This window comes from Physeter macrocephalus, chromosome 13 (assembly GCF_002837175.3).
Source record: "Physeter macrocephalus isolate SW-GA chromosome 13, ASM283717v5, whole genome shotgun sequence".
Classification (NCBI taxonomy): Eukaryota; Metazoa; Chordata; class Mammalia; order Artiodactyla; family Physeteridae; genus Physeter; species Physeter macrocephalus.
In genome coordinates, this window is record NC_041226.1 from 41911604 (window position 1) to 41929023 (window position 17420).

At 38.5% G+C, this 17420-nt stretch overlaps 1 protein-coding gene across 2 annotated transcripts in view; it reads right to left on the bottom strand.

Moving 5' to 3' along the window:
- The window catches only part of PCDH9 (protocadherin 9), a 999310-nt gene that overhangs the window by 795834 nt on the left and 186056 nt on the right, over positions 1–17420 (bottom strand). The window contains exon 3 of one of the 2 annotated variants that reach the window (XM_028497801.1): positions 11124–11175. The exons of the other annotated variant lie outside the window; for it this stretch is intronic. Within the exon in view, the coding sequence (XP_028353602.1) occupies positions 11146–11175 (30 nt within the window). The 3' untranslated portion in view covers positions 11124–11145. Of the gene's footprint in view, positions 1–11123; positions 11176–17420 lie in introns of those variants that run through there. 2 annotated transcript variants of the gene reach the window in all.

The window sequence follows — 17420 nt, forward strand, 5'->3', positions numbered from 1 at the left end:
CTTGACGACTGACCTCATAAACTTATGATTCCAAAGATATAAACAGGAAAATTGGTCCATAAATAAGATCTTGGCAAGTAATTTATTTCAAAAAGGATTCAAACACTTTCTCATCTTATAGCCTAACATGAGAGCTCCTCCTTCATAGACTGGTAACTGAAAACGGCATGGAAACCAGTGTTTAATGTCTTGACTGGGTGTGCTTTTCCCCTTCCATAAATCGATCCCTCTCCCAAGTGGTTCACAATCACTGCATTCTTTTCAGGAAGGCACAGTAAATTGTATATATGTGCCATAAGTGGCTCTGAAAACAAGCCCATGCCCGTATGCTCAGAGCCCGAAGTGCCAGTGTCAGGAGAAAAGGGGGATGAGGCCATGCTTATAACAGCATAGCTCACCGCCTGCTCCTTCTGTTTCTTTTCCTGTGCTTGTGCAGTGACTCTGGGCCTTTACTCCCACACTAATGTGTGTTCTCAGCCTCGGAGGGAGAAGGCCAAAAGAAAGAAATCAGACTGCCTGGGAAAACAAAGATAACGGTAAATGGGTGGGTTCGGGATAGAACAAATGTGTGAACTGACGTTCCCTGGGCCTGCAAACGCCCAAGGTTATTTGGCTTCAATTAAAAGTTCAGTAAAGCCTGAACTTCTCCTGGATCGCGGGCAGTTTAGAGGCAGGGCCTCTGTACCTCATAGGTGTGTCCTGCTCAGGGACTCCCACAGTTTTTGCACACAGTAGGTGTTCATATTATGCGTTTAGAATTGAATCTGCTACTGGAATAGCTCTGTTACCCTGACAGGCAAACACAGGGGCCCATTACAGCTTGAATTAAAAGCAAAACCATCCAAAGACATAAGACTGAAATACCTGCAGGGTTTGCAATGGCAACATGTGCTTAAAACCTTAGGAGAGGGACTTCCCTGGTGGCGCAGTGGTTAAGAATCCACCTGCCAATGCAGGGGACACGGGTTCGAGCCCTGGTCCGGGAAGACCCCACATGCCACGGAGCAACTAACTAAGCCTGTGCGCCACAACTACCGAGCCTGCGCTCTACAGCCCGCGAGCCACAACTACTGAGCCCTCGTGCCACAACTACTGAAGCGCGTGTGCCTAGAGCCCGTGCTCCGCAACAAGAGAATCCATCACAATGAGAAACCCACGTACCGCAACGAAGAGTAGCCCCTGCTTGCTGCAACTAAAGAAAGCCCGCGCAGCAACGAAGACCCAACGCAGCCATAAATAAATAAATAATAAAGTTCCCTTAAAAAAAAAAAAAAACCTTAGGGGACCCTCTCGTCCCCTTGAAAGGTAAATCATTTTTTAGATGTGAGTGCATTGTAATCAGATGTTTCTAATAGTCTAAAGTTAAAAATGGGCTGCTCTCTCTAACTTTTCGCTTTCCTTAATTGGTACTGCTTGTTCTAATGGAAGGTGGCTTTCTTAACTACTATGCTTTCTGGGTTTAGTAAAATATGAGCATAAATGTAAAAATAATAATATTTGAATGATATAGAAGTCATTATTTCATGGACCAAGCACATTGCTTTAAAAAGGATCTGACGCATACCATATATACGGATTTTATGAGCTGTCTTACAGGCACGTACAAAGGAATGATGTTGCTAACAGTAGGCATCTGTAAATTGGGGAAAATCATCTACTGTTCTATATTTCACACACGGACATCTATCACATTAGGGATAAAACATATTCTAAACATTCTGGAAAAGCAATCAGATTCTTCTTCCCAGCAATGAACAGTTTTCTCAAGGGACAGATTATTGTAGTTCCCTCCTCACTTCTGGTAGAGCAGAAGCCCAGGAGGCGTATGTATACACATCAAGAACTTCTTAACACCTTTTGTAGGAATCTTTGCCTGAGGATGACTATAAAGAAGCCGTGTGCACCAAGCACTTACTGGTAGCTGGCTGAGTATCTCCATCTTTTCTTAAGGAGCTATTTCAAAGCAGACACTTACCTTGCCAGTCCGTGAAATAACTGCCAATTTGGGAAACTCTTGTGCATTAGCAGTTTAAGAAATTTAATAGGTCTGTAGGAAAATACGTTCAAGAGAAACACAAAATGTATAAACATAAATACTGTTTTCTACCATATTCTGAAGAACCGCATGCAGCCCCCAAATTCTGCAGATAGACAGCAAGACAAGATATCCAACAGTTAGTGTTTGTTTTTCCTTGCCTTCAGAAAACAATGAATTCAGAATGAACAATAGTAAATTCAGAGGGAATCATAGAGAATGAAAATGTTGTCTAGTTGACCTTAAATGTTTGTCACAGGATTTCCTGCAGGTTCTTCTGAATCCCAGGCTGATACTGTGTGGGGTGCACAGTATGGAACAAAATAATGAAATACTTTGGTGTCAATAATGAAAACATAGCATTTTCTTCACTAGAGATTGGCTCTTTGCAGGTGGATTTCCCATACTAATTTTGGTTGCAAGAGATACTTCTTGATCTGATAACATTTATTCTGAAGTGTGCCTTATATATGTTTAAGCAATTCACTGTTATTTGGATCTAATCTGTTTGACCTCTCCACACACCCCTGAGCAGGGAGAGGAAAAAAAACACAGCTTCACCATAATGACAATTAGTGATTCCACCTACTCAGTTCTTACTATACTGGTACTTTAGTTTATATTTGCAAATTTCTACTCTTCTAAGAATGAATCTCTTTCAATGTGATCTCTACTGGGTATTCATAAGAAGCACTAATAATTATGTTCTTGGCAAGCTCATGAAAATTAAACCTAAGCAAGAAAAAGGGAGCAGAACCCAGTTTATAGTGAAGTAATCATAAGCTTACTCATCTATAAGGAGTATTCAGCTACATATTGTTATTGTACAAAGCACTTCTAAAACATGCTGTCATTTGGCTCAAACTTAATGGAAGTTTAGGATTGGTACTTTAATAATTGGAACAGTGACTCTGACTAGTGAAAGATACGAAACTAATGAAACTGGCAAGTTGTCTTCTTTAAGCCAGCAAATTCTCTGCTCTAAAAATCATGTCTATCTGACAAGCAGGAGGGTATGTCTCACAGGGGATCCTAGAGCATTTCCACTCTCTCAGATTTCCATATTTCATATTGCTTCTTTTTCCCTAGATACAAAACAACACGTATTGATTCAATATCACGCTGCTGTCTATTTTAATTGAAATCTTCAGCGTATATAAACATGACAAGAGTTAGAAATAAAAAATACAACTAAAAGCTCAACAAGTAATAGATATAGATCTTTGGGGGATTAGAAACCTGTTCCTTCACTTGGTTTTTGAATTGTATTAATGGCCACAAATGAAGATGCAGTAGCACTAGGAATCAATCAGACTCTGCTTAGAGCATAGATCAAGTAGAGAATATTTCAAGATTCATAATTTAAGGAAGATTCTTTACTTAACCTGCTCCAAAATAATTACCCACCATACTGACCGTAGCAATGAAAATATCTACTCTTACAGCCTGTGGGTTAAGCCATTTTCTCTCCAGAAGATGCTTGTGAAATGCAAACACATTAATAAAGGGAAAGAAAACATTAAGTTAGTTTGAAATTAGCATTGACCTGCTAACTATCCTTGTCTCTCATCTTTCTGGGAGATGGGTCTGGAGTAAGGACTAGTGGTTGTTTGTTTTTGGTTTTGTTTTTATAATATTTATTTATTTATTTACTTGCTTACTTATTTACTTGTTTATTTATTTTGGCTGCGCCGGGTCTTAGTTGCCCTGGCAGGGGAACTAGATCCAGCATACATTCCGCAACTAAGAGTTCACATGTCGCAACTATTGGTCTTAATTAGGGGTAAAAAGCAGAAGGTACAATGAAAAGGTCAATCAACACAGGGATCCATTAGCAAATAGTGACCGGTGCATAAGGAAAGACTGACGGGAAGCTCATCATTTTTCACAACTGGCTGGCAGAAACCATCCTGCCTTTCAGTTTCTCTTTCTCCTAATACACCTTGAGCTATCATATTACTTATTAGGTCACATATTTGGCAGGCAGGATGATACAACTAACCTAATCGGAGGTTGAATAACTTTTGAGTTGGGAAATATCAGGATAATAGCTATCATGTTTTTAAGTGTTCCAGGGACTGTGTTAAATATTATTTGATATTATCAATACTTGCTACAGTTCTGCAAGTCCATGTGTTATAGATGGGAGAAATAAAACTTGGAGAAATTAAGTGGCATGCATAAAGTTGCTATAAGTGATAAGGTTAGAATTTGGCTCTCATGTTTCTGACTCCCAGTTCAATTTCCCAAATAATTATTTGATGCTATTATATGCTAGGACCTATCAGTGAGCAGCCAGCTTGATGAGGGGAAGCAAATTGGTGGACAACACGTAGGGCAAGGGGTGAGGGGGAAGGGGGCCAGGGGAACACCCTGAGAAATGACATCGAAGTGAGAGTAGAAATTAGTCCTTAAAGAAGGGATTAGCGAAAAGATAAGGAAGATATCCCGCAGGGGAAATGCATGCCTGAGGCTAAGAAGGAAGAGAGGCTGATGGACTCCAGGAATTAAAAGAAGTGAGATGTCAGCACTCAGATCACTTTGTAAGCCCTGTTAAGGATTTGGGAGGTTATCTGAAGGATAACTAACAATCCATGGAAAGTTTTTCTTGTCAGTTTCATATATATATCATAAAAGATCACTCTAGCTACAGCTTTAAAAACAAAACAAACAAAAATCCAAAATTGTGCATTAGGTTAAGAGTGGATACAAGAAGACCGAGTAAGTGAATGCACAACAGGACATATTTATATAAATTATATTTAATTATAAATTTCATTATAATTTATATATTACAAATATATAAATTCATGGGATGTGGATGAGGTAGAAATAACTGAGCCATGTGATGTATTTGTGGAGGTGGAGGGTGGGAAAACAAGGGCCTTTTGAGGTTTCTGGTTGAGGAAGTGGCTCTGCCATCTACTCAAACAAGCTACATGCAGAGAAGTCCATGGCCCCGTTTTAGACAGGAGGGGTTCCATATGCTGCAGATTTCCATCTGGTGCTGTGCATATGGACATGACAGTTAAGCAGTTCTACCCGCGCTTGAAAGGGAGTGGTCTCGTCTAGAGATGCAGCCTGTAGTCTAGGAGAAGTTGGAGAGGTCAGGGGTGGTGGATGCCCTGTTCTAGAGAAGCCAGTGGGAGCAGGTAAGGAGATCCCAAATAGAGGACATAAAGAACATCGTGAAAGAAAATGTGAATTTCAATTTTCTTCTAGGTGATTCAACTTGTTTTATAAAAAATGAGGGGAAAACAGGAATTAGTGGCAAAGCTTTGTCCAAAAATAAGTGCCATATGCACATCTAGAACTGCAGTTTTGCTCTATCCTCCAGGAACCTCAAAATGAAAGAGGAGAACAGAAGGGTAAAGAGGCCACAAATAGCACAGAGGAAATAAGACATAGGACGAAAAACGGCAAAGTTATAGAATGAGGGAAATAAAATGTGGTGCACAGGGATGGGAAATTTTGGTTAACAGCGTGAAATAAGATAAAGGATATTAGAAAGGGGGACGAGGCTAAAATGTACATGAATAACATTAGCTTGCTCTATTTTGCATGTACTCTCCCTCCCTGTCTGTCTCTCTCTCTCTGTCTCTCTCTCTCTGTCTCTCTCTTACACACACACACACACACACACACACACACACACACACACACACACATCTTTATTCTCCATACCATAAGCTATCTCCAAACAATGACTTTATGCTGAATTCATCTCCTCCATATTTGTGCCCCAAAAAACAAACAAAATAATGCAAAACACCTTTGTGATTCACTGGTTAAATAATGTATATAATGTATGATTTGCCTATTAGGCCAAGTTGTCATTTACATTAGGTGTGTTGATAATACAGATGACACATTTAAGTTTATAATTCCAGTATTTATCAGATTCATGTTTGAAACAAGTTCTGTGATAACCCGAACAAAAACAACATCTAACAGTTAATGAGCACTTACTCTATGCCAAGTATTTTCTAAATAATTTATAACTATTAACTCATTGAATCCTCATAAAAAGCCAACGAGCTAGAGATTATTACACTAGAGATTATATTCTAAGATGTTCTAAAACTATGGAACCTCTGACCCATCATCAATGGAAGATACAAACGATTGATTCCCCCCACTCACCCACCCACTCACTTTGGGGAAAAAAAAACAAAACCTAGTTGTAACAGGTAGATTGGTAAAACAAAAGGAAAAAAAAGGAAGAGGAGGGGCAAAACATTAAAGTTTTCATTTTATTCTTTCTGACCATGTATTGAGAATCACTTCCAAAATCTCTTCATAATATCAGTAATAGTTCATTTTAATTGAAGACACATAACTTTGTTAATAGAGTAATATATTAAGAAAAATCTGCTATTTTTAGGTTTTATTATTTTTATTTTCATATATTTTAATTTGCAAATGAAAACATAAATGCATTCTGTTGTGTACACATCCACGTTTGCTTATCTTGGGGAATATATGAGCTTTTGCATATAGTGGTCCGAAAGATGTTGGATTTATTTGTCACTTCTGCTGCATGTCCTAATTTTGTCTAAAACTAATTCATCTAAGAGCCCTCAAAGACCTAACTAGCAGCTTTGGAGGTTAGATAAGTTATTATTAGCAAAACTTCAGAGTTTTTCGAGGTATCATTTTCTAATGCACATTTAATGGATATATGTTTTTGACAGTCATGTTAACATTCAGCACCTCAGAGGAGAAAAGAAAACTTTGGCATGATTTAATGTTAAGAAACTTGTTATAATCAAGGAAGCTTAAAGGGTTAAAAGTAGAAATAAAAGAACTAATTTCACCCTGAGAAAAAAAATCACAATTCTTAATATTGGGAACATTTACATCCCACATTTGTCATATTATTCAGCGCTGGGACATGTGTCCAGTAGAAATTTTTAAAACACATATTTTGCATTGACAAATGAGTAAATGTGTTTGCTTGAGCCACCACATATGATAAGCATATTGTATTTGTTGAGACCATCAGAGAAATTGTATGATTCTAAAAGTAACTTGAGGTGCTGATTTCCTGCTTAAAGTTTTCACCATTGCATTGATCCTATTATTAAACTTAATTTCTCTTTAGTGGATTATATTTTATTATTTCTACTTAAAAGTCATTGAACTGTCTCGATCCTACCTCGATTTTTTCCCTTTGAGGAAAATATTACACTTACTAAAATTTATTCATTTTTTTCCTCTGAAGTTTTTTTTTTTTTTTTAAATAAATCTCTTAAATGACTTAACTTACCACTTACATGTGTTTGGATGTGCCATCAATTCTGAGAGTGATAACAATGATGATGATATGTATATTACATTTGTTGAAGCATTAAATATGAGTAATAGTTGCTGTAGGAAGCATAGGTCAAAATGAACTCTGAGACATTCCAAACAGTTTATAACTGTCAAATGGTTTTTCTGAAAATTCTGGTACATTTGTTGAGATTTTAAGATAAATATGTGTGTATCTGAACAGGCAGTGTGAGCAGAATCAACAGCCATCCAACCCCCATTCACTTAGTATCTCTAAATACACAGTACTCCTCCTTGGATTTTGGTTAGATTCAAATGGAATTATGTATTTCTAGACCTCTGAAGGGGGGGGTAAATTTTGTATTCTGAGAAAAATAATGTCTAAATAGAAACAGGGTAAGCAGTACAGAACAAATAAATAGAGTATTTTCAGAAAAAAAACATGCACAAAAAGAATCTTCAATAACTGAGTACTGTTATTTCAAAAGGAGGAGCCACAGGATACTAGAATATTTAAAGAAGTCTTATCAGTTCTCATAAGGTGGTTAATATACTAAATGAGGCCAGGGCTGCAATTTACTTATTTAAGAGGCAAACACTTATTTGTTTAGAAGAATGGATGGCACTTAAAAAACATCAGTAAAGGCCTAATTAACAAAAATGTGATTATGTCTCGACCTGATCACTACATCTATTCTAGTTAGCTAGCTAAACAGATACTATCTATCTATGTATCTCTATGCCTATTTTTGTATTGCTGGGTTTATTTGCTTTCCTGCTCCCAATAAGATGCACAGTCAATAATTAATTATATTCACTAAAGGAGGGGACGGAGTTTCAATATTATAGATGATAAAGAAATTTTCTTGGTACAGGTGTGTCTCAGGAGACTCATTTAAAGAAGACCCCAAGCCTCCCTTACAGTTCTTTGCTCTCAAGCAGACAGCAAAGTGTAAAATTAGGAGCCCATGTTCTGGAGTGAGAATCATAACTCTATTATACTGTGTAAACCTTGACTGATTAACCTCTCCAAACATCCATTTCCTCCTCTGTTAAGTGAGGGTGAAAATGGGACCGTAGTAATAAGAGTATTGTGAGGATTATATGGGAGCCTATATGTAAAGCATTTAACATAGAGCCTTGTACTCAGTAAGTGCCAGTGGATGCCTTCCCATCATCACCACCACCACCATCATCAACGTCCTCACTCACCACACTATCACAAAGGCAGGGAGGACAGATTCAGCCTAAGCTTTTAAGCCAGCACTGATGATGTATGCACTATTTTATATATATTGTACAAAGAATGTGGGCTACAAAGATGAAGAAATTTTTATTCTGTAAATATATTACTACTCTATTTGTCATATATTCTCAGATTCATGACCATATAGACACTTAATTAGAAAGATACAACTCATCACCATGAAACAGGTATTCTTGGCTTTTTAACATTTCTGGTTGAATATCGGCTTCTTTGAAAACCAGTGGTCCTCACAGCTACTTGATGTGCCTCCTTGAGGTTGAGAAAGGTACCCTGTGAATTCTGATATGTGTTCTCCAGACTGAAATCCGTGATTCAATACATATTTTCCTTAGAATAGTAGCTGCCTCATTGCTGAAATGAGTCTGGGCAGCCTGAATCTGATTGACTGGAGCTTGGGAGAGAGGTGCTAAAGTTGACTCTATATCCACAGAGAAGCAAGGCCTTTAGTCTTGGTGGCCATTGGGCCCACTGACACGGCTACTTAGAAATAATCAAATGTGTGGGACGATGAGAAGTCATTGTCTCTGCTTTCCCAGAAATCAGTGTCATTCACATACCTTTGCCCTCAGAGGTATTGAGGCAGGAGATAGATGGGCCCCAGTCTGAACAGCTGGAGTTTCTCCCCTGTGGACAGATACTCTAAAATAGCAGGAGTGAGAGAGGAGATGAGCCCTCACCAGATAAGAGATAAAAGACCACATATTCCTCATTCTTGAAGTCAAGGAGACAGTCCCGACTACACATGTGCAGAAAGGCTCCTTGAAGGTCAAAAAGGGCAGGGGCATCACCTCATAGTAAGTGATGTCAACCTACCAATAGGCCTCTTAGTTAGAAGCCATCTTGGCTAAGAGATGCGCACACACACGGGAGGACCCTGTGTTAAACCAAATACGGACTCAGAACCAGGCAAAGCAAGATGATTGGCCAAAGGGAACCCGGAAGAAATGCTCTATAAAAGTGATACAAACTACCACGAGGGTGAGACTCTCTGTCTGAGCCCGCCCATATGTCTATTTACACATACCATTTTTCCGCCTAATAAACACCTTACTTGTTTCACTACTTTCCATCTCTATGTGGAAATTCATTTCTACACAGCTGGTGGGCCAGGGCCTTGTCACTGGCCACTGGTCCCTTGTGGTCTAGAGGCTAGGATTCAGTGCTCTCACTGCCATGGCCTGACCTTAATCTTTGGCCAGCAACTGAAATCCTGCTTCAAGCCTCTGCAGTCCAAGGCCACCCAAGATCAGTATAGCAGACAGAACACAGGCTTTAAGCACAAAACAATAGCTATGATGTTAGCTACCACTTACTGGAAACCAGCTAGATGTCACACACTCTTCAAAGAACATAATATATATTATCTCAAATAAATGTCACAGAAGTCCTCTAAGTTTTTATTATTATGTTACCTGTATATATCAGAAAATTAAGGATCAGCAAGATTAAATATATTGCACAAGGTTTTATAAGAATATAATTTGAAACCACTAGAATTTAAAGTCAAGTATGTTGGATACAAGATTCCAGTTATTTTGAACATGTATTTATTGGAGGATGCAACTTCATGTACCTTATTTAAATATGCTATCTTCTTCTTTTATAAAATGGGTAATACTAACAACAACATTGATTTGGATCATTGAATGGCATTACCAACTCAAGATACTCATGATATAGTAGATGCTCATAGATACCTTCTCTCCATCTTGTTCAGAGGCTTACTTTCAACTCATTAGATATCACCAATTGCTTCCTAATTAATAAGTATCTCTACCTTATTAAGAAAACAATTATTAACCCATATTGGCTTCTAAGATGATCCCAGTCCTCTAGGAACTCACTATGTAGTGGTGGAAAACATATTATCCAATATAATCTCTATAGATGGTGTATTTCAAAGTGTTGGGCTATAGGAGGAAAATATTTGTTCTGCACATAAACAAAAAAAACTGTGCCAATATTTAAAAATGACTAATTTCATATAAAAATCTGTAATTTTTTTGTTCTCGTGAAAAATTCGACTTCAGGCAACACTGAGTTACATCACTACATGGCAACAATGGTGAACATTGAGGAGCCGCTATACTCTCTTACACATGCCAGGTGCTTTTGGGTAACAGTAGATGGACTCCATGCACCTATTTCTCTTTTTTTATATTACCTGCCTGCAAAACTGTGTTCCAATCCTTGTAGAAGTCTTTAGGTTCCATAAGGATCAGGGCAAGGTCGGTGCAGTGTCTACTCAGGTCAGTATTCACTATGTGTTTATTGAATAGATGAGTAAGTGTATGACAGAAATCTAAATGCAAGCACAGAAGTTTTTTAATTAACCTCTCTTTATTAGATTGAAACCATATTTTTTTAATTCACTGACAACAGGTCTAGGGAAATGGCTGGGAGGATAGGAAATTCTCAGCATGACAACACTTGGAAATAATCAAAATGTGCATCTTACAGGTCATAGGTCATCAGCACCATAGTTGGCCATCAAAAGCAGAAATGTATTTAATCCAGACTTATTAACCATGCATTTGCTGTGTTTGAAGGATTTTCATGCATTCCAGCCCTAAATCAGGCTTATTCTTGGTGCCCTTTCCTAAACGATGTGAAAAACAGACAAAACAAACAAACAAACAAAACAAGATAACATTACTTTTGTGGAAAGAGAAGAAAAAAAGAAAATTGGGTAAACCCAGAAATAATAAAGATGGACTTTGAAATCAGAAAGATCTGGATCTAAACCCTGGTTCTACCAACAACTACCAATTTAACCATGGCCAAATTACTAAATGACTCAAATTTTGTTTCTTTTCTTCTAAAAATAAAGTTGATACTTAGCTTTTATATTAGCTCTGAGCTCTTTTATATTAGGTCTGAGCTCAGGGTGGTAATACTATTACCACCCCAAAAAGGTCAATCACTATACCTGGCAAATAATAAGCTCATGAATAAAATGTGTTCTTTTTACCTTCCTCTTGTCTTACTCAAAACTTTATGGAGCTTTTTTCTGACTCAGTATTATTCTCTGAAACTCTGTAATTATGAATGTGTAAATAAAAATCACGTAATTGAATTGTAGCTACATAGTCCCAATTTTTTTTTTTTTTTTTTTTTTTTTGTGGTATGCGGGCCTCTCACCGCCGTGGCCTCTCCCACCGCGGAGCACAGGCTCCAGACGCGCAGGCCCAGCGGCCATGGCCCACGGGCCCAGCCGCCCGGCGGCACGCGGGATCCCCCGGACCGGGGAACGAACCCGCGTCCTCTGCATCGGCAGGCAGACTCTCAACCACTGCGCCACCAGGGAAGCCCCATAGTCCCAATTTTTATCTGATTTAAATAGTAGCATGCTTAATGATAGCTTTGCAAATCATAAGGAAACATCATTTCTAAATCCTTATTTTTTACATTATATAATACAATACAGTATGTATTTTTTCTTTACATCAAAATATTGTAAAAGAATAACATACTATTGGAAAAGGGATTTTTTTAATGACTTCACAATATTTTATCCCTCTGAGTATGTAAATAAAAATATACACATATATCTGTGTGTTTGTGTGTTCAAGTATGTATACAGACACACAGTCACATATGACCATATACATCATCCAAGAGAAAGTTGGCATTTAAACAAGAGCCACAAAACCAGTATCTTAGCTTCCCCGAAGGATATGATTGAACATTCTTTATCTTACTATAGTGACCCCATGTTCTCCGGTGCCAAGTGTGCAAGTCCCAGCAGTGACTTTAAACCCAATCTCATTTTAAGGTTCCATTGTACTCAGCATGATCCTCATTTTTCACTGCCTTGCACTTGTCAGGGCCACGGTCTATCTAGGACACTGCTACCAATAAACCAGGAGCTGTGATTGAACTTTTAACTACACATACTTTTCATCCCACAACAGAAGTATTACTATTAATGAGAGCAAACAGATTTTTATGCTTTGAAGAATGTGCATAATCTTAAATAGCAATAAAAGCATGCCTATGATCCATGTCAAATAGTAACACTGTGTAGCTGGTTCACCTCTGATCCTCAAAGAGTAACAGATAATTGTATTAGTAGTTTCCTATACATTAGCACACTTTTGAAAGAGCTTTTAGCTTAGAGATCAAGGCTCACCTGCACACAGAAGCCCACATCCTGAAGCTAACTGGATACAGCTAACCTAAAAATATACGCCAGCTCTCTAGTAATTGTTAACACATGTTCTCTATTTGTTTTGAGGTTTAGTTTTTTAAAGGAGGCATCTTTCAACATGCATTGAGTGAAAAGTGTCTAAGGGGCATTTTAGTAGGTAAGCACGTCAGAAGTGAGGGCATTCCATGTGCACCTGACTGCACGCTGTTCTCTTCTTCCTCTCTGTCCACAGCTCTTCTCCAGGAGGGGCTGAGCTCTCCCAGGGTCGTTCCAGCACCCTGAACCAAAAGTTCAGACTCAACTCTGCCCTCTCCTTCCTGTTCTGTCCTCCTTCTTTATTCTGAAACAGCAAGCTCGTTTGCACTGTTGTCCACGTGTAACTGTCTGCTACCTAGAAAGTCTTCCATTCATATATTCAATAGATATTTACTGCCTACTGTGTGCTAGCACACAGTTTCTCTGTGCAAAACAAAGTTCAGAACCTCATGAATCTTATATTCCAATGGGTAAATAGAAAAAAAATTAAAAAATAAAACTGTAACATACTGTCAAGTAATTATAAGTGTAATAAAAAAAAATAGAGCGGGTGTGGAATGCAACATGTCATGGAGGGTGGTTGTAGACAAAGTAGTCAGTCAAGGAGGGCCTGTGACATCTCAGTGGGAGCTGAGTGACAGGAAAAAGTGTAGGCATGGGGCTCCCTTGGGAAGAGAATCCAGGCTCATGGGGACCGAAATGTGCTTTCAAGACAATAATAAACCTACTCAACATTTGCCTCATCAAACAGTAACACACAAACCTTAATAGAAGAAACCGTTTTGAATGAAGAAATACATTTATTTCTAGTGTTGCACTGGTTTTTCTAACTAACCTATTTTTCAACTTTATAGAAATTAACTTGGACGCTATCAGCTTCTCAGAGGTCTTTACTGCTTCATGGATGTCCATAACACCAACATTTTGTGTTTATCTGTGTACGTTCTTATGTATGTTCATTTTTTATTCTGAGATGAGGGCCCACCACTTTTACCATATGTTCAAAAAGTGTAAAAAGTACTGTTGGCAAGGAGGAGAAATGCCATTTATTGAATGCCAGCTATGTAATAGGGGGTGTGGCTCTGAATTCAGAAACATTGGATATTAATTCTAATTGTGCAACTCCTAGCTATGTGACTTAGGCATGCCATAGTCTGAATGTTTGTAACCCCTGAAAATCATGTTGAAATGTTAATCCCCAAAGGTGATGGTATTAGGAGACCAGGTCTTTGGGAGGTGATAAGGTCATGAGGGTGGAGCCCTCATAAATGAGATTAGTGATCTCATAAAAGAGACCCACAAATGGCCCCAACCCTTTTCCCCCATGTAAAAATATGATGAGAAGTCTGTGACCTGGAAGAGGGCAGTCACCCTCTGCAACCATGTTGCACTCTGTTCTTGGATTTTGCAGCCTCTAGAACTGTAAGCAATAAATGTCTTCTGTTTCTAAGCCACCCAGTCTGTGGTATTGTGTTACAGCTGCCTGAATGGACTCACACAGGGCAAGTTGCTCATGTCACTTGACCTCCACTATTCTAAATCATAATGAGAGGCAAACTTCCTCAACATTTTGCTGGAAGAATTTCAGGAGGTCAGGTACACAAAGTGCCTGAGCTCTGCTTGGCACTCCAGATGAGCAAAGGAGACCAGAGATTCTGGGGATTTCCCTTGCTTTATTCCATACAGTTTTTACAATTCCCAGATGTATCCAAGAAAGTAAGTTCTGAAAAGTTAGGTAATTTCCCCAGGCTCTCACAGTAGAAGTGAAGAGCTCAGTCAAATCTAGGACCTTTACAATAACGAACACCTATTTTGTTTTTTAGTTGCTGGTGGTTTTTTTTTTTTTTTTTTTTTTTCTTTTCTCTCCTGTTATGTCACTTCACAAATAATAAATGCTTTCGATTCTTTTTTCTCACCTGTTTGTCATATTTAATCACTCTTTAAGACTTGGGTTTTACTTTTGTTTTGTTTTGAAATGACTCTGTTAACAATCCCTTCATTTCCATTCTCACTGCCAGCACCACAATTCTGACAATTATCACTATATAATAGAAACATGATGACATTTAAATCAGCCTTTTTGCTTCCATTTCCTCCTTTCTCCCCAAATTAGTTTCTCTGAGTCACCTTGAGAGCAACATTCACTGACTTAAAATCAAGTAGAGGGCTTCCCTGGTGGCGCAGTGGTTAAGAATCCGCCTGCCAATGCAGGGGACACGGGTTCGAGCCCTGGTCCGGGAAGATCCCACATGCCGCGGAGCAACTAAGCCCGTGCGCCACAACTACTGAGCCTGTGCTTTAGAGTCTGCGAGCCGCAACTACTGAAGCCCGTACACCTAGAGCCTGTGCTCCACAACAAGAGAAGCCACTGCAATGGGAAGCCCATGCACCACAACGAAGAGTAGCTCCCGCTTGCCGCAACTAGAGAAAGCCCACGTGCAGCAACAAAGACGCAACACAGCCAAAAATAAAAATAAAATAAATAAATTTATTTTTAAAAAAATCAAGTAGAGCATCAAAATAATACAGACCAATTCCTTCCACCTTTGCATCATTCTCTAGACGGTGTGGACTGGATTTTCCTTCCACAATTCCTCATGATCAGAATATAGGAACCTTCTGTTATGTCTCCTCTGTAAAGGTTTCCTTTAAAATCATTTAAACTACAACGCTCTTGAATAAAATCTTTGGGGAGGAAGTAAGAGCACCTAGTTTGGCAAATAAAATCTGACTTGTCCTTATTTTAGTAATAGTAGTAGTAGTAGTAGTAGTAGTAGTAGTAGTACTAATGTTCTTAACATTATAGAACAAAATGAAGCTATAACTTGCATAGTTGACAAATCAATGACTTTTTGAAATTTAATTTTTTTTTGTACTCATGTGAACTTAGATTATGTCAAGTGAAATATGAAAAAGGATTCGATGTATTGTTCAGTAGTAATAAACACAGAAACAAATTGCTAAGCCTCCCCCTTCAAAGTGACATTTTCCCCTTACCTTTCCCACTGCCTCCACTTCCCCAGGGTAAGGAATCCAGAGGTGCCTGATATCAGGCCCTGGACTTCCTTCAGTAGCAGCGGTTATCAACAAATAAAGTATTTTTTGCTCATTTGACTGCCTCCACAAAAACCTTGCAGGTCAGTTATGGAGACAGTCAAATGAGTGGAAAAACTAATGCCGGTTGAACTGCAAAGTCTGTGAGAGCAGGAAGGATGCATTAATCTTATCTCTGTATACACACCTAGCACAGGTATAAAATAATTGCTATATTCGTATGCAAAGAAGCTGTGGTTTGAAAACTGGCAAGAAACGTATTTGAAATGACATCATGACTGATGAAGGAAAGATTGGTTTAAAAATACATGCTACCTTTTTTCCAATTTATTTTTTTTTTTGGTATTTCAGAATCCTTTGTCTTTTAGGAACTTCCTAATGAAACAATTTGAAAAGCAAATCGATTAACTTTCTCATTTCTCTTTATGTCGCTTCCTTCTCTGCAAACTCCCAAGAAAAAACGCACTTTTTTTTTTAAACTGCATTATAGACATGTTCTTAGTGGGTTTACAGATAAAGAGAAACAACCTGCTACTGCCTTACATTTTCAAACATTTTCAGGTAATTATCTGAAACAGACCTTGTAAGGGCAGACTTCACTTCCTTGAATCTGTCTTTTGGGCAGAATCCAAAAGCAAAGGAACCAAAATAAGGAGATCAATTCCTGCCAACGTGTGCCTGAAAAGCTCCAGCTAAATGAACTGATGTAATCTCAGCGTGGGACTCGCAGGCGGTAATGACGGGGGAATTCTCATTACTCCCGAATCTGGAGAAGGAGAAGGAGATGGAATGAAGCACTCCAGCAGTTCAGCTGGTGGAAGTCAAAGATTACTGATAAGACAGAGGCCAAAGGAGCGCTCCCTTGCTTCGGCTTGGGCAATGTGTCTCACACTGTTTCACCAGGTCCCAAGTGACAGGAATCCACGGTACCACTATCAATCTTATTTGCCCCAAACAGACAGTGAAACACAGACAAGAAATTGGAGAGATTAGATAGATAGATTAAAAAACCGGAAAAACACAACACATTGAAGCTTGTGACCTATGCTCCAAATAACTCAAAGTATTGCAGGAAAAATTCCAGTGTTTATCAGAATGGGCACAAGCATGCTACACTCATCTGTCAAAAGAAAGGCCTTCCTTGCAGTTCCCAAGGATGGTAAGGGAGAAATCTGCAGAGAATACAAGATTTCTTTCACAATGTTAACCATCTTAGATAATATAAAAGGCAAGCACATCTCCTGCCATTTCACTGTATGACTGCATACTGCACATTGGATATTGTTAACTCACATTGCAGAGGCATATATATGTTGACAGGAAGAAAAAGATAATCATCAGGAACTATGAACAATTGTGTTTTCCTGTAACAACATCTGGAATGCCAGTCTTAAAAAAAAAACTTGCATAAACAAATGGGACCTAATGAAACTTAAAAGGTTTTGCACAGCAAAGGATACCATGAACAAACCAAAAGACAACCCTCAGAATGGGAGAAAATAGTTGCAAATGAAGCAACTGACAAAGGATTAATCTCCAAAATTTATAAGCAACTCATGCAGCTCAATAACAAAAAAACAAACAACCCAATCCAAAAACGGGCA